The 18,173-nt window shown below is 43.8% G+C and overlaps 1 protein-coding gene across 2 annotated transcripts in view; it reads left to right on the forward strand.

Annotated features, from left to right (window-relative positions):
- Positions 1 to 14,456, forward strand: part of mgat4b (mannosyl (alpha-1,3-)-glycoprotein beta-1,4-N-acetylglucosaminyltransferase, isozyme B) — a 74,123-nt gene extending 59,667 nt beyond the window's left edge. The window contains exons 9-16 of one of the 2 annotated variants that reach the window (XR_002752284.1): positions 7,328 to 7,458; positions 7,580 to 7,687; positions 8,217 to 8,410; positions 8,475 to 8,553; positions 9,544 to 9,631; positions 11,123 to 11,235; positions 12,273 to 12,474; positions 12,563 to 14,456. Coding sequence is in view for 1 of the 2 variants with exons in the window: in XM_023328579.1 (XP_023184347.1) it covers positions 7,328 to 7,458; positions 7,580 to 7,687; positions 8,217 to 8,410; positions 8,475 to 8,553; positions 9,544 to 9,631; positions 11,123 to 11,235; positions 12,273 to 12,296 (737 nt within the window). In the remaining variant the exon portion in view is untranslated. Of the gene's footprint in view, positions 1 to 7,327; positions 7,459 to 7,579; positions 7,688 to 8,216; positions 8,411 to 8,474; positions 8,554 to 9,543; positions 9,632 to 11,122; positions 11,236 to 12,272 lie in introns of both variants that reach the window. The other variant, XM_023328579.1, reaches the window with a different exon arrangement.
- The last annotated feature ends 3,717 nt before the right edge of the window (positions 14,457 to 18,173 follow it).

The following is an 18,173-nucleotide window of genomic DNA, read 5'->3' on the forward strand; positions in this document are numbered from 1 at the left end:
AGCTGAACTTTGACCCCTGGTAACCCCCCTTCAGCAAGCTCATACAGTCACCAATTTGATAACTTTAAATCAGACATGCCTTATGATCAGACTGACCGAGTTTGAAGCCGATCAATCGAAATCCCTAGGAGGAGTTCGATCAAATGCAAAGGCTGTAAACGTCAAACTCGAGGTCCAAAATGGACCTTCAATACAAAATGGCCGACTTCCTGTTGGGTTTAGAGCATGGCTCCAAGAGACTTTTTTGTACGTCCTGACAAGATACACATGTGTACCAAGTTTCGTAATTCTAGGATAAAGCATGGCTTGGGGCTGATTTTTTAAAATATTCTAGGGGGAGATGTAGAGAAATTAGGCCACGCCCACCAAATTTCGCTATGGATTCCTGTTGGCGGGTGTATAAGGATCCATCCTAGTGAGTTTGGAGCAGCTCTCCCCGAAACTGTGGAATTCAGAGCCAAACGAAATTCGATGGCGTTCGCAACGCCGCCACGCCCACCTGCTTCATCGCAGCCGGTCGGGGTTGGAGTCCACAACACACCAACATGTCTTCTGTCTCTGGACACAGTTTCATGTTGATTAGGTCAAAGGGCTAAGATAGCGACCGTTCACAGTAAAACATTACACTTCCTGCTCTCAGGGGGCGTGGCCTACGTAAAAAAAAATTTTCACTGCAGGGTATTATAGGACACCCGATGACGATCAATCACTGAAAGTTTGGTCCCTCTATGTGTTTTTTTATAGGAAATATAAGAGGTTTTTGTTTCATGGCGTGTAGGTGAACTTTGACCCCTGGTAACCCCCCTTCAACATGCTCCAAAACTCACCAATTTGATAACTTTAAATCAGACATGCCTTATGATCAGACTGACCGAGTTTGAAGCCGATCAATCGAAATCCCTAGGAGGAGTTCGATCAAATACGAAGGCTGTAAACGGCCAAATCAGGGTCCGAAATGGACCTTCAATCCAACATGGCCGACTTCCTGCGATACTTGCACTATGACATTACTTGTAAATTCTGAGCGTCTTAGTGAGCTCTACAACTGTACCGAATTTCAAGTCTCTACGATGAAGTAAGTGAATAGCAATGGGTCTTTTGAAAATTGCTAGTTGCTGCCGTTGAGCAATTTTTTTGCGATTTTTGCGGCGACCTTAAAATTCAAAATTTTTAAACCGCCTAGACGCGACCGCCAAGTTTGGTGAGTTTTTGAATATGATAAAGCCCCCAAAAAGGCCCACGAAGAGGGGGGCAGAATAATAATTAAAGCTGCAAGCAGCCTCGGGCGGCCCTCGCAGCAAGCGCCGCTCCGGCCTATTGGCCACCGCGGGGGTTCCGGCCACCGCAGGAGCTCTCGCATGGTTTAGGGCGAGCTTTCCAAGGAAAAAAACGGCACTTCCTGTTCCGAGGGGGCGGGGCTTAGATGACGTCATAATATGATGACGTAGGATCGACGGGCCTCCCACCAGGATCACTCAGGCCAAGTTTGATGCGGCTCGGTCAAAATATGTGGAATGTAGAGGCAAACGTATACGAACGGCGTTGCCGCCATTGAAAACTCTTGGCACTTTAAAGCAAGCGAGACCAACGTCCTATCTGTCATCCAACACAGAATCACCTTGATTAGGTCAAGAGAGCCATAAACAGAGCTTTCCAAGGAAAAAAACGGCACTTCCGGTTCCGAGGGGGCGGGGCTTAGATGACGTCATAATGTGATGACGTAGGATTGACGGGCAAGCCTCCAGGATCACTCAGGCCAAGTTTGATGCAGCTCGGTCAAAATATGTGGAAGGTAGAGGCAAACGTATACGAACGGCGTTGCCGCCATTGAAAACTGTTGGGACTTTAAAGCAAGCGAGACCAACTTCCTATCTGTCATCCAACACAGAATCACCTTGATTAGGTCAAGAGAGCCATAGATGAATGTTTCCAAGGAAAAAAATAGCACTTCCTGTTCTGAGGGGGCGGGGCTTAGATGACGTCATAATCTGATGACATAGAATTTTCAGGTATCACACCAGCATCACTCAAGCCAAGTTTAGTGCAGCTCGGTCGAAACATGTGGAATCTAGAAGCAAACGTATGGCATCGGCGTTACAGGTCACTTCGCCATGCCGCCGCACACAGCTGCTTCATCGCAGCCGGTCAGGGCTTGAATCCACAACACACCAACATGTCTTCTGTCTCTGCACACAGTTTCATGTTGATTAGGTCAAAGGGCTAAGATAGCGACCGTTCACAGTAAAACATGACACTTCCTGTTCTCAGGGGGCGTCGCCTAAGCGATGTCATAATTTCACCACAGGGTATTTTAGGACACCTATTGATGATCAATAACTGAAAGTTTGGTGTCTCTGTGAGTTTCTGTGCAGGATATATAAGAGTTTGGTGTTTCATGGCGAGTAGGTGAACTTTGACCCCTGGTAACCCCCCTTCAGCAAGCTCATACAGTCACCAATTTGATAACTTTAAATCAGACATGCCTTATGATCAGACTGACCGAGTTTGAAGCCGATCAACCGAAATCCCTAGGAGGAGTTCGATCAAATGCAAAGGCTGTAAACGTCAAACTCGAGGTCCACAATGGACCTTCAATACAAAATGGCCGACTTCCTGTTGGGTTTAGAGCATGGCTCTAAGAGACTTTTTTGTACGTCCCGACAAGATACACATATGTACCAAGTTTCGTAATTCTAGGATAAAGCATGGCTTGGGGCTGTTCATTTAAAATACTCTAGGGGTCGCTATAGAGAAATTAGGCCACGCCCACCAAATTTTGTTATGAATTCCTGTCGGTGGGTGGATAAGGATCCATCCTAGTGAGTTTGGAGCAGCTGGGCCCGAAATTGTGGAATTCAGAGCCAAACGTATGGCAACGGCGTTACAGGTCACTTCGCCACGCCGCCACGCCCACCTGCTATGTCAAAGCCGGTCGGGGTTGGAATCCTCAACACACCAACATGTCTTCTGTCTCTGGACACAGTTTCATGTTGATGAGGTCAAAGGGCTAAGATAGCGACCGTTCACAGTAAAACATGACACTTCCTGTTCTCAGGGGGCGTGGCCTAAGTGATGTCATCATTTCACCACAGGGTATTTTAGGACACCCGATGACGATCAATCAGTGAAAGTTTGGTCCCTCTATGTGTTTTTATATAGGAAATATAAGAGTTTCGTGTTTCATGGCGAGTAGGTGAACTTTGACCCCTGCTAACCCCCCTTCAGCATGCTCCAAAACTCACCAATTTGATAACTTTAAATCAAACATGCCTTATGATCAGACTGACCGAGTTTGAAGTCGATCAATCGAAATCCCTAGGAGGAGTTCGATCAAATACGAAGGCTGTAAACGTCAAACTCGAGGTAAAAAATGGACGTTCAATACAAAATGGCCGACTTTCTGTGATAGTTGGCTTATAACATTCAATGTAAGTTCTGAGTCTTTTGGTGAGCTCTACAAGTGTACCAAATTTCATGTCTCTACGATGAAGTACGTTCATACCATTGTGTCAACAGAAAATTGCTAGTTGCCGCCGTTCAGCAATTTTTTTTGCGATTTTTGCGACAACCTTAAAATTCAAAATTTTTAAATTTTCTAGTCGCCACCGCCAAGTTTGGTGAGTTTTTGAATATGATAAAGCCCCCAAAAAGGCACACGAAGAGGTGGGAAGAATCGTAATAATAATAATAAACAGTACAGATACAATAGGCCTTCGCAGCGCTTTGCTGCTCGGGCCTAATTAAAGCTGCAAGCAGCCTCGGGCGGCCCTCGCAGCAAGCGCCGCTCCGGCCCCGCAGTAGCTGTCGCGCATTTTCTCCGCCCGTCCACCGGGCGACACGCGTGAATGCGTTCGGCGGCGCTCCCCGACGACTGTCAAAAAATCTGGTGCAGATCGGTCCATGCGTCGAGGAGATACGGCCGATGTATTACCTTAGGGGGCGCAGTGGAGTCAAATTACATCTCAAACCCGTCGGGCTCTTTAGAGGTGAACAAAGATCATACATATCCAGTTTGGTGCCAATCGGATGATCCATGCGTGAATTAGAGCCAAACGTATGCATATGGCGAGGGACTGATATTCGCCATTTGGCCACGCCCACACGGTTCAGCCAGCAGCGAGCATTGACAGAGTTTATCATCCGAATCACCTTGATTAGGTCAAGAGAGCCATAAACAGAGCTTTCCAAGGAAAAAAACGGCACTTCCGGTTCTGAGGGGGCGGGGCTTAGATGACGTCATAATATGATGACATAGGGTCGTCAGGGTCCCGCCAGGGTCACTCGTGCAAAGTTTGGTGCAGAAGCTATCGACCGTTCACAGTAGAATTACAAATTTTTAATTTTTTCCTACATTACAAAATTGAACTCTGTCTTTCCGTAGGGCAATGCTGCCCTCTGGTGTCGAATTACTGAAATAATGAAACTATTTCAGTAATTTCAGTAATTCGACACCAGAGGGCAGCATTGCACTACGGAATGATAAAGGATCCCCTTTGTAATTACATATTACACAGTCGATCACAGGGGAACTTTGAGCCCTGCTAACCCCGCTTCAACATGCTCCAAAACTCACCATATTGATAACTTTAAATCAGACATGCCTTATGATCAGACTGACCGAGTTTGAAGCCGATCAATCGAAATCCCTAGCAGGAATTCGATCAAATACGAAGGCTCTAAATGTCAAAATCGAGGTCAAATGAACTTCAATCTAAAATGGCCGACTTCCTGTTGGGTTTAGAGCATGGCTCTAAGAGACTTTTTTGTACGTCCCGACAAGATACACATATGTACCAAGTTTCGTAATTCTAGGATAAAGCATGGCTTGGGGCTGTTCATTTAAAATACTCTAGGGGTCGCTATAGAGAAATTAGGCCACGCCCACCAAATTTTGTTATGAATTCCTGTCGGTGGGTGCATAAGGATCCATCCTACTGAGTTTGGAGCAGCTGGGCCCGAAATTGTGGAATTCAGAGCCAAACGTATGGCAACGGCGTTACAGGTCACTTCGCCACGCCGCCACGCCCACCTGCTATGTCAAAGCCGGCCGGGGTTGGAATCCTCAACACACCAACATGTCTTCTGTCTCTGGACACAGTTTCATGTTGATTAGGTCAAAGGGCTAAGATAACGACCGTTCACAGTAAAACATGACACTTCCTGTTCTCAGGGGGCGTGGCCTACGTAAAAAAATAATTTCACCACAGGGTATTTTAGGTAACCCGATAACGATCAATCCCAGAAAGTTTGGTCCCTCTATGTGTTTTTGTATAGGAAATATAAGAGTTTCGTGTTTCATGGCGAGTAGGTGAACTTTGACCCCTGGTAACCCCCCTTCAGCAAGCTCATACAGTCACCAATTTGATAACTTTAAATCAGACATGCCTTATGATCAGACTGACCGAGTTTGAAGTCGATCAATCGAAATCCCTAGGAGGAGTTCGATCAAATGCAAAGGCTGTAAACGTCAAACTCGAGGTCCAAAATGGACCTTCAATACAAAATGGCCGACTTCCTGTTGGGTTTAGAGCATGGCTCTAAGAGACTTTTTTGTACGTCCTGACAAGATACACATGTGTACCAAGTTTCGTAATTCTAGGTTTAAGCATGGCTTGGGGCTGTTCATTTAAAATACTCTAGGGGTCGCTATAGAAAAATTAGGCCACGCCCACCAAATATCGCTATGGATTCCTGTTCGGGGATGGATAAGGATCCATCCTAGTGAGTTTGGAGCAGCTCACCCCGAAACTGTGGAATTTAGAGCCAAACGAAATTCGATGGCGTTCGCAACGCCGCCACGCCCACCTGCTTCATCGCAGCCGGTCGGGGTTGGAATCCACAACACACCAACATGTCTTCTGTCTCTGGACACAGTTTCATGTTGATTAGGTCAAAGGGCTAAGATAGCGACCGTTCACAGTAAAACATTACACTTCCTGCTCTCAGGGGGCGTGGCCTACGTAAAAAAAAAATTTCACCACAGGGTATCTTAGGACACCCGATGACGACCAATCACTGAAAGTTTGGTCCCTCTATGTGTTTTTGTATAGGAAATATAAGAGTTTTCTGTTTCATGGCGTGTAGGTGAACTTTGACCCCTGCTAACCCCCCTTCAACATGCTCCAAAACTCACCAATTTGATAACTTTAAATCAGACATGCCTTATGATCAGACTGACCGAGTTTGAAGCCGATCAATCGAAATCCCTAGGAGGAGTTCGATCAAATACGAAGGCTGTAAACGTCAAACTCGAGGTAAAAAATGGACCTTCAATACAAAATGGCCGACTTCCTGTGATAGTTGCACTATGACATTACTTGTAAATTCTGAGCGTCTTAGTGCGCTCTACAACTGTACCGAATTTCAAGTCTCTACGATGAAGTAAGTGAATAGCAATGGGTCTGTTGAAAATTGCTAGTTGCCGCCGTTGAGCAATTTTTTTTGCAATTTTTGCGACGACCTTAAAATACGTAAATTTGAGCGTCGCTGTATGCGTCCGCCAAGTTTGGTGAGTTTTTGAATATGATAAAGCCCCCAAAAGGGCGATTCATTTGTAGGGAAGAAAAATAATAATAAACAGTACAGATACAATAGGCCTTCGCAGCGCTTTGCTGCTCGGGCCTAATAAATGGATTACTTTGTACGAACGCAATACATACATGACATGAAATTACTTAACATACTTCAAAGTCTCTTTACTTGTCAACTGGCTTTCATTGACCACCTTTTGTCCTACTTGCTCATTGTGCCTCAGTCTATGAGTGCTTCAGTTTTGAGGGCTTTCCTCTGCTTGAATTACCGAAGAATCCTGGGAGCTGACCGATCGTCGGTCAGCTCCCAGGTTGTTGATCAATAAATCAACAACCATATCACACCCTGATTCCTACTGAGCCCCTAAAGGAAAAAAAACAATTAAAAATGAACTTTTTCATTCCCAGTATCTGGTCCACATGAAAAAGTTTATTATTTTTTCACTCAGTGTCCCTTTAGGGCCTCCGTAGAATCTATTTCCATTATCTATGTTTAAATATTGTGATTTTCAGACTTAGTGACATTAGCATGCTGAGCTAATGTTAGCTTAACATGCTAAAGTTCACAAATAATGATTGAGATTTTCAGTTTTATCCTCCACAAGGTAAAAATTTGTCCCATTATAGAAACAAAATAGAGACAAAGTTGGTGTAAAGTAATGCACAGTGCGCTGTAGTTTGAGCTAACGCTCACTATGCAGAAACATTACATTTCTGCTGCAGATGTGTTAAGTAACTTTGTTGTTTTTAGTGGCAGCTGATTGTCTCTCAGTTCAGGTGTTTCTGTCTCCATGCAGGTAAAATGTTCAAGTCTCTGGATCTGTCGCTCATCGTGGAGTTCATGCTGATGTTCTATAAGGACAAGCCCATCGACTGGCTGCTCGACCACATCATGTGGGTCAAAGTGTGCAACCCGGAGAAGGACGCAGTAAGTCCAAAGCCGCAGCTTTCTCTCCTTTTCTTCTTGAATCGATCATTTTCCAAGAATGAATAGAAACCCTGAAGACGTTTGTGCCGGGATCAGCCATGTTGCCTGTTGTCTCCGTCAGAAACACTGCGACCGGCAGAAAGCCAACCTGAGGATCCGATTCAAGCCATCGCTCTTCCAGCACGTCGGCACACACTCGTCTCTGGCCGGGAAGATCCAGAAGCTGAAGGTACTGTCTCTCCCTGCGCACAGAAATCTGGAATCAGGATCATTTCCTGCTGCGACCTTCAGCTGTCTCTTCTGCAGCAGACAGACTGACGGATGTGGAGTGGCCTAGTCCAAGTCTGGACCTAATTCAGCTGGAGAAGCCTGAATGTGTTGCTAAAACGCCTCAGAAACAGCTGATGGACGACGAGTTCCTGGGTTCAGAGGGTTGATTACTTTTCTCACAGCAAAAATAAAAATAAAAATAAATGAGAAAATAAATAATTTGTTCATATGAATCCACTGCTGGAACGATTCATAACGTTTCCACAAAATAACAAAGTTTGATGGATGATCAATCGCGGTTCCGTGTTGGAGCCAAACAGTGTTAACGCGGCGGCTGCGGTCGGAGCCGAACGATTGGACATTGATTGTCCTCGCCGATGAATGGATGAACCCTTTCATCCATTCATGAATGAGTTGTAACTCTGCAGCTTTATGGGAAAATCATGCGAATGAATGCGATCGTTTTTATCGTCCTGCTTCTTCTCCAGGACAAGGACTTTGGGAAGCAGACGCTGCATAAGGGTCACGCCAACCCGCAGGCGGAGGTGACCACCAGCCTGAAGACCTACCAGCACTTCACCCTGGAGAAGGCCTACGCCGGAGAGGACTTCTTCTGGGCCTTCACGCCCGTGGCTGGCGACTTCATCAGGATCCGCTTCTTCACGCCCGTCCGCATCGAGAGGTCCGTACGGCGCGGCGCGGGGGAGGGACTTCCTGTCTGGAGTTAAAGTTTCTGTTGTTTTTAGGTTCTTCTTCCGGAGCGGAAACATCGAGCATCCAGGAGACAAACTGTTCAACACGTCAGTGGAGGTTCTGCCGTTTGATGTGAGTCCAGAAAGTCAAACCAGATCAGATTCATTCCTCTGAAATCTGAAATGTCAGATGAAACCTCGGAGTTTAGAAACATGAGACCCAAAGAAAAACGAGGTTTGGACCAAAACAAGGGCGTAGGTTTGGTCTAAGTTTTGGTGGGACCTTATAACTTACTGCCCCCCCCGTGGGGGGGGCACAACATTGGCTTAATAACCCCCTCCCCCCAACCATAACCATAACTTTATCATGCATCTTGTGTATACAACCAGATACAGTCACACTCAGCAGATCAGTTCAAGAACATTTTCCTTTTTCCTTTTCAAAATTCAGCAAACATTACAAGTAAGATCAAAAGAAATATCCTCTGGATCTACTGATTATACAACAAACACAATTGCAGATAAGAACAAAAAATGACTTCTTGCACTTCAGGAAAAAGATCCAGTTGTTGAGATATTATTGCGTGATAGATATCTAACTTATGGGTCCCCTCACTGTACTTACAGCCGAGGTAGCAAAATAACTTCTAATGTCTGTCGTCCTTTTCTTTTTTGGTGGCGACATGGAGACTCATAATAAAAGTCAAACTCAGAAGGAGACCCGTTCACTGTCAGCACCATGGACCAAGCTTCCGTTCCGCGTGTGGCCAGCTGGCCGCCGCCTGGTGCAGCCAATCAAAGAACGTAGATCCACGTCCTGTGAGCCAATAGCGGGTCGTCATAGTTCATAACAGCGAATTTTAAAATGAATGCTACCACTGTGTAGTATATTGAAATATTAAACTAATCAATGGAGATTTTCGTTTATTTATTTTGTTTTTGTTAAAAAATACATATGTTTTTTTTTTTATTAATATGGCAAAAATTGGTCGGGACTATTTTATATCCCTTGAATATTGGTCGGGACATGTCACGACCGTCCATACCCAAACCTACGCCCATGGACCAAAACATGGACATGGATCTGAATAAAATAATTTCTGCTTGTTTTTGTGTTTCCCAGAATATTCAGGCTGAGAAGGAGGCGCTGACGGACGGGAGGGAGAAGAAGCCGAAGTACCACCGGACCGAGGACGGATTCATCCGGATCGGTGAGCCTTCAGTCCCGGTTCTGCTACATTTCTGAGTAAGAGCGGTTCTGAGTTTGCACCGCAAGACTGTTTGCAGAAGATGGCTGCCTGGAGCAAATGAACAGAAAAAAACTCCAGGATCGGGAAGTTTCTGGTTCAAAGAGAAAATGAGAGGATGAAGAAGCTAGCTGGTTAGCTGGTTAGCCAGTTAGCTTCTTCTAAACGCAGATGTTTCTGTGTAAGAGATTTATCTTCGTCTCATTAAAACCAAAATATCTTCTCGTTTAAATAAGTAGCAAAACCTCCTGGCAGGTTGACGTGTCGCCGTTTGAGCAAATCAGAGTCAGAGAAAATATTTTATGTTCAAATTACTTAATGAACCGCTTCAATACTTCCTTCAGTTTTCTGTCCGGACCGGATCAGACCGGGTCGGGTTGGATCGGGTCGGCGTCACCAGGGACCTCTGAGCATCCAGCTGACATCCAGCCACTGCAGGCTGAATAATCTGCTGAACAGGAACAAACGCTGCTGTTTACAGGGATTACGGCTGTACCTGAAAGCATCACAGTGCAGCGATAATCCCGGCGGATTATCGCTGCACTGAGGTGAAAGCAGCTGAAACGGATCCTGAACAGAAATCCAGCTGGGATTACAGGAGCAGCTCCTGGTAATCTGTGATAACCTCGATAATCTGCTCTGGAAGCTGCAGCTCTTAAATACCTCAGCCGCTCACCGCAGATAAAACATCGAGACGTTCGGCTTCTCAGGGTTTATTCAGCACAACCTGAGCCAAACAGACGAATCCTTCAGAACCGGGTCGGTCGGTAACAGCCCGGTTCTGCTGATCAGGAGACTACTACCAGAACTATTAATCCCACAATGCACTGCATCAACCTTTCAGTCTGAGCAGGAAGACGGAGTTTGGCTCCATCTGGACTTGAAGACTTTTATTTTACGAGGGTAACGATTCAGAAACGTTCACTGATTCAGAAACGTTCACTGATTCATAGTTTCTACAGACTGGAGTTCCAACGTGGAACCTTTCATTTGTTTCTGGTACGACCGTAAATCCAACGCACAGCAATGGAAGCAGTTAATTTCTGCTTCAAACGATCTGATTGGACGCTGGAAAAGACTGCTGATATTTTCAAGTTGTGCTAAAAGCAGTTAGCCTATAAGAAGCTAAGCTAGGCTAAAATAGCATCTGAATGCTAACATATAGCAGCTAACACTAATGTTAGCGTCCACATTTCTAAGGAAACTAAATGGATAGAATAATACTTTGCTCCAATCTGATGGTTGAAGAACAGATTAAAATCTATAAATATCAGATTAAATCTATAAATATTCCTGATCTTCAGCTCATTTATTTAGTGATTTAGCAGTAAAAAGGTTTTTGAGTGTAAAATGTTGCTGATTTTGCTGATTCCAAGTGTAGTTGTGATGGTGAGCCTGCTGCAGATTATTTTGCTTCTCCAGTTCCTTTGTTAACGCTGCTGCTTCTGTCTCCAGGATCCTTCCAGAACGGGATCGCAGAGGGAGAGGTCGACCCGACCTTTGGGCCCCTGGAGGCCATGCGCCTCACCGTGACGACAGACTCACCTGTCTGGGTGATCCTCAGCGAGGTGAGGCAGCGCTGCTGACCTTCAGGTTCCTGGTTTTGACCTTCAGGTTCCTGGTTTTGACCTTCAGGTTTCTGGTTTTGACCTTCAGGATCCTGGTTTTGACCTTCAGGATCCTGGTTTTGACCTTCAGGTTTCTGGTTTTGACCTTCAGGTTTCTGGTTTTGACCTTCAGGTTCCTGGTTTTGACCTTCAGGTTCCTGGTTTTGACCTTCAGGTTTCTGGTTTTGACCTTCAGGATTCTGGTTTTGACCTTCAGGATCCTGGTTTTGACCTTCAGGATCCTGGTTTTGACCTTCAGGATTCTGGTTTTGACCTTCAAGTTTCTGGTTTCGACCTTTAGGTTTCTGGTTTTGACCTTCAAGTTTCTGGTTTCGACCTTCAGGAGGGACTTGGGTGTTTTCATTGAGGTCACTGACAGTCAGTGTTCCTTCAGCAGGTTAAAACGACCTCCACTGCGTTTCCATTCATGGGATAATTTTGCTATTTAACATTTAGAAAGTAAATTTGCTCAGTAGAATCACACTAAAAAGCTGGTAAAGGAGCTGAAAACAGAGCTGAGGAGGTAAAATCTCATTATCTGACATTTATTTTGTGGAAAAATGTAACAAACATTTTTTTATGTTGCCATAGACGTTAACTTGTTCAAGGAAACATAATAGTTCATATTTATTAGAAATAGAAATCAAACTTCTTCAAAAAGCCTGTAAACTTTTATCTTTTCAATAAATTCTGAAATCAAGACTAAGAACTCAATATTTTTATGTCTATATTTAATTTTAGGCGTTTTATGACGTTCAACAGCCGAAGTGTTTCAGTCACTCTGAACTCACCTGGCTGAACCAAATCCAATTAGCTGCTCAGAGTTAGCACAGCTGACAGACATCAGTCATGTTTGATTTGGGGAGAAGGGGAGGAAGTACCAGCATTCTTACAAAATAAGAGCCCATATTTTACCTTAAGTGAAGCTTTATTTTGAAGAGTGATGCTGGGTTTTGTTTTATTTTGTAATTGTTCCTCATTCTGTCTGTTTCCTCCAGATCTTCATAAAGAAAGCGGAGTGAAGCTCTGCCTCCTCAGCTCACCTGAGCCCACCTGAGCGCAGAGCAGCGCCCCCGTGTGGCTGGGAATCGCCGCCGCTGAGCCGTTCAGCTCAGAGACTGAAAACCCTCGGACAGGCGGCGCCGGCTGGTATCCATGGCAACGCGGACATCCAGAGTTCTGTATTTATGTGTACATACGGTAAGATAAATGTGAAAACACTGGAAGTCGGAGCGCCGAGCCGCTTCCGATGATCGATCTGCTGCTTCGACACACTTCCTGTCTGCAGACACGCCCCTTCCTGCCGTCACACTCCACCTTCAGACACACTCACGGGCGCGTGTGAGTGTGTGTCAGCCGCTGCGGGTCCTCCCTCCGTCGGTTAACGAGTTGCCTTAACGAGGACAGAGCAGACTGCGTCCATGTAGCGTCCGTCCTGCTGAAACTACTGAAGGCGTTTGGAGTTCGACCTGAGGCCTTCTCGCCACAGCGCCCCCTGTTTACTGCGCCGCCTGGAAACTTTCTGTTTTCTGTAGAGAGACTGTTTTCCATCCAGACGCTGTCTTCCAGAGAAGGACTAGCCTGCGGGCTCGGAGCAGAGGAAGTTTGGATAAATGGTTCCCGTTCTGTCGTTCCTTCACATCAGCTGTAGGTGCCTTCTGATGTAAATAGTCCCGAAACGCGGGTCGCTCTTCCCGACCATATTTTACTCCCTTTAGTTTGGATATTAGATGTGGAGGAACAGCAGATTTTCTCTTCTGATAAAAAATGCCAAGAAGTTTTTCTACGCCACGTCACACCGGATCTGCAGCCATCCTCCATCACAGCAGGACGTCAGAAATGTTTCAACTGTGGATACAAGCATCAGCATTAGCATGCTAATGTTCTATATATTCTATATGAATGACGGCCATTTTTCAAGATGGTCGCCTTTTTTTTTAAAACTAATACTTGGCATAAAATGTTCCTCATTTCCACGAGTTGGAGGAACTTTGTGTCTCCATAAAACTTCAAAGTGATAAAAAGCAGCAGAATCAGAAACTGAGGATTTTGCTGTTAGCGAGCAATGGACCACTTAACTGTTAGCGTTAGCTTCACTAGTTTTTTAAACGTATTGAGCAGTTTAGTGTTAGCCTAGCAAATATTCTTCTTTAGTTAGCGGCTGGTGAACCATACATAGCTTAACTGGTTAGCAGTGGCTAATAATTCCTGCCAACTTTAGTGCAAACATATATTGTCCATTAAAATCATGGCGGCCATTTAAAAAAATATCCATCAGGAAAAGGAAACACAAGATCAAGAAAATATAAATAATTTGTAAATTGAAAATATTTAGGCTTTAATTTGACACTAAAGACATTCACCTAATTGGAGATTTTTGTGCAAAACTAAAAATGTATTTTCCATGACAACGGCAGCCATCTTGAAAAATCAAAAACTTACCTATAATTATGATTTCTATGGGTTATGTATGATTTGATACCAAAGGCATTACATTTTGGCAAACTTAGGGCCACAATATATTTTCCTTGACGACCATAGCGGCCATCTTGAGTGTTTCAGAGACTAACGCTTTTTTTTTTGGGAACATTTGTGCCATGTTTGGTTCTTGTATCCGCATGTGAAAGATTTTTGCTGAAACGTTAAATCTGCTGCTCAAAACCTCCTGCCGTGACGTTCTGCTTTTATTTCGAAGCTTTTTACGATCAAACCCTTCGGACTCACCGCGTCGGATTGGACAGGTTTCACAAACTGCTGCAGAAAAGGGTTAGATAAAGATTTTCACAATCATTTTTCTAGTTTGAGCTCCTGAGTAACAAAGTTTTCAGTCAGGTTTTTCAGAAAAGCTAAAAACAAGCTGGCTTGGTGAAACAAGAAAGGAGATCCAGTCAGTTTGGGGATTTTTTCCCATCAGATCCGTTGGATCGTTTCAGTAAAGAAAACCAGGAAAATGACCTCAGGGAACGATTTATCTGGACTTTTCCTCCGCTCAGACGGAGCTCCGGTCTCTCTGTCCAGACTCACTGAACATAACTTGAGTTTTATTTCGTTTCCTCTTGGATGCACTGGATTGCATTGCTGTCATCTTGTTTGTGTCTTTTGTACCCTTTAGATAAACTATTTAAATGAGCTTAAACTTCTATCCAATCTGTGGATTGTAATAAAGAGAGAAAATTAAATCATTTCAGCCTCTTTGTCTTTTTTTACAGTGCAGCACATTTTCACATGTTGACCTTAAACAAATCCAAAATGGCCACTGATAGGTCATCAGTTTTTGCTCAAAGCTCTGCTAACATGGGCTTCATCAGACTGCAAAGATGTAGGAAAGTACCCTGTAGCAGTTAAGCTAGTAGCATTTTAGCTCATTTTGACATGAAAACTAAACTTAGCATTCTGCCACAGTACCTTATACCCTGGTAGCAGGTAAGCTAACGTCAGCATTTCAGCTCATTTTGATATAAAGGGTAAACTTAGCATTCAGTGACAGAATCCTAATAGCAGTTAAGCTAATATTAGTATTTTAGGTGTCGAAATAAAAACAGTCAGCAAAATATTTTGTGTAAGCCAAAAATTTTGCTTCAAATTAGACACTTAGCTAGTTTGAAGATAGATATTTATCTAGCTAACTAAATATTTAGTTTGAAACTTACATTTATATAAATATAAGTAATAAGAAAAAGTAATATTTTCACAGTGAAAATGACTTTTTCCTCTTAAAACAGGCTAAATAACCCAAATTACTGCTGTTATTTTTGACAGTGTATTTACCAGTGACAGCCCATATCTGAGGGGAATTTATGTGATAAAAGTTTTGATCTTCTGATCAAAACTTTTATCTTTTGACAGTAACAGCTTTTCCTGTTACTAATGCAATAATAAACTGGTTTACATTACATTACAGACAAACTTTACATTTAGCTGGTTTGTAAATATTCAATATATGAAATAGAGGTTACACTACAACATTACAACTAAGACAACAGCGACCCCATGCGGTCAGATGTTGAGTTGCATCTGGATTTGCGTGATGATGAGATATGATGGGGGTCACAGGTCACATGATGGAGGTCACAGGTCACATGACAGCGATTGCAGCTCCACTTAGATCCGGGGTGTCAAACTCCAGGCCTCCAGTCTCTGTCCTGCAGGTTTTAGATGAGCCACAGGTACAAAACCCTGGAATGAAACGGCTTCATGACCTCCTGGTGTGGATCAGGTCTCAGAGCCTGAATGACCTGATTATTCTGTCCAGGTGCAGCAGAGGCTCATCTAGAAGCTGCAGGGCTGCGGGCCTCCAGACACCTTAGAAGATCAGGAAAATCAAAACAAATCAAACGCAGCTTTAATCTGACAAACAGAAGGAATGAACCAGATGTTTATTCTGGTTTACTCCAGAATGAACCAGATAATAATATGAACTCAAAATAATACAAATGCATAATTAATTTCTGTCTGAGCTGCTGCTGTTCTGCTCCAAACTAAACACAAAACCTCAAGTTTAATTTAACAAAAACATAAATGCAGATTATTATTGAGTAACAAAATAAACTCCTCATTTAAAGTTTTAAATATTTATTTTGTTTTATTTTATTTGTCCATTTGCATATTAGATTTTTTGTGGATCACAACCAAACAAACAGTTTTGATCCGAACTCTGAGATGTGTTATTTAAATTTTTATCTCAGAGTTTCTGTGTTCCTTCAGTCAACCAAATACTTGTAATTATGCTTGTTTGTTTTTATCACAGACATAGTTATTATTTAAATTCAGGAAGGTCATAAAAGCAGTCATAATAATGTCACATGTTTCAAATATTGAGGTCTAAATATTCTGACAACTGAATTAAAAAACAAAGATGAGGAGAAATTTTAATTGGCTTCATTTTCTTTTGGCATTTAAAACATTAAAAAAATTAAATCTTTGGTTGAGAGACACAAAAACAGTTTTTTTTAAATTTCTTAGTGAACATTGCATTTATAACTCCAAATGTTGGCGGCAGGTAAGGCTGGCCTCCAAAACATTTAAAATAATTTTAATATAAAATGCCTGGAAGTTCTGAAGGAATTAACCAAATAATGCTGATGTGAGAACTGAAGCGATTTTTACTACGGAGAGAGAGGAGGGTCATTTTCAGAGGTATGAGGTTTCAACGGGTTTCTGTGCATATTTGGTCATACTTTTTAATATTTGATGGCTCTCCAATAAGCGATTACTGGCTTATGATGAGACACAGTAATGTTACTGTAAAGGGAGTTTAAATATGGGCAGAAATGAATCAGAGGCATTGATTTATAAATAGGATTGATTGGAATAGATGGGTGATTGGATTGAAATGTATTTTTTTGTAAAGTGCCTTGAGTTGACAGTGTTATTAATTCCTATTTGGTGCTATGTCAATAAACTAAATTTAATTAAATTATGGTAATCTGAAAAAAGGTAATTTTTGCTTTGAAACAGAGTTCTCCATCCATCCATCCATCCATCCATCCATCCATCCATCCATCTTCTTCCTCTTATCCGGGTTCGGGTCGCGGGGGTAGCAGCTTCAGAAGGGAGGCCCAGACTTCCCTCTCCCTTCTTCCCCCATACGTGAACAAGGTCCCGAGATACTTGAACTCCTCCACTTGGGGCAGGACACCCCCCCTGACCCGGAGAAGGCACTCCACCCTTTTCCGGCTCAAGACCATGGCCTCGGATTTGGAGGCACTGATCCTCATCCCGGCCGCTTCATACTCGGCTGCGAACCGCTCCAGCGAGAGCTGCAGATCACGACCTGATGAAGCCAAAAGGACCACATCGTCTGCAAAAAGCAGAGATGAGATCCTAAGGCCACCAAATCGGATCCCCTCAACACCTTGGCTGGTCTAGAGATTCTGTCTATTAAAGTGATGAACAGAATCGGTGACAAAGGGCAGCCCTGGCGGAGTCCAACTCTCACCGGAAACAAGCCCGACTTACTGCCGGCAATGCGGACCAGACTCTGACTCCGGTCATACAGGGACCTGACAGCCCGTATCAATGGCCCGGTACCCCATACTCCCGGAGAACCCCCCACAGAGCTCCCCGAGGGACACGGTCGAACGCCTTCTCCAAGTCCACAAAACACATGTAGACTGGTTGGGCGAACTCCCATGCACCCTCCAGGACCCTGCCAAGGGTGTAGAGCTGGTCCAGTGTTCCACAGCCAGGACGAAAACCACACTGCTCTTCCTGAATCCGAGGTTCGACTATCCGACGGACTCTCCTCTCCAGGACCCCTGAATAGACCTTGCCAGGGAGGCTTAAGAGTGTGACCCCTCTATAATTGGAGCACATCCTCGGGTCCCCCTTTTTGAACAGGGGGACCACCACCCCAGTCTGCCAATCCAGGGGAACTGCCCCCGATGTCAATGCAATATTGCAGAGTCGTGTCAGCCAACACAACCCTACAACATCCAGAGCCTTAAGGAACTCCGGGCGGATCTCATCCACCCCCGGAGCCTTGCCACCGAGGAGCTTTTTAACCACCTCGGAGACCTCGTCCCCAGAGATTGGAGAGCCCAACCCAGAGTCCCCAGGCTCCGCTTCTTCAATGGGAGGCATGTTGGTGGGATTGAGGAGGTCTTTGAAGTATTCTGCCCACTGGCCCACAATGTCCTGAGTAGAGGTCAGCAGCACATCATTCCCAGAAACAGAGTTCTTATGGTTTTAATATTTCAAATATAAAAAATTTATTAAAAATTCTCTTTAAGTTATCAACCACAACAAATGAAAAAATTGCTTCTATTTCAATCTCATATTTTTACATTAAAATAAAAACCAAATTTCCACTTGGCTTTAAAAATGTTTGTGATTTTTAGGTCTTAATATGAAAATATACCTTTTTTTATTTTCCAAAATATGCAGTAAGTCCACAAAAG

The sequence above is a fragment of the Xiphophorus maculatus genome, chromosome 23 (assembly GCF_002775205.1).
Source record: "Xiphophorus maculatus strain JP 163 A chromosome 23, X_maculatus-5.0-male, whole genome shotgun sequence".
In the NCBI taxonomy this organism is placed as follows: domain Eukaryota; kingdom Metazoa; phylum Chordata; class Actinopteri; order Cyprinodontiformes; family Poeciliidae; genus Xiphophorus; species Xiphophorus maculatus.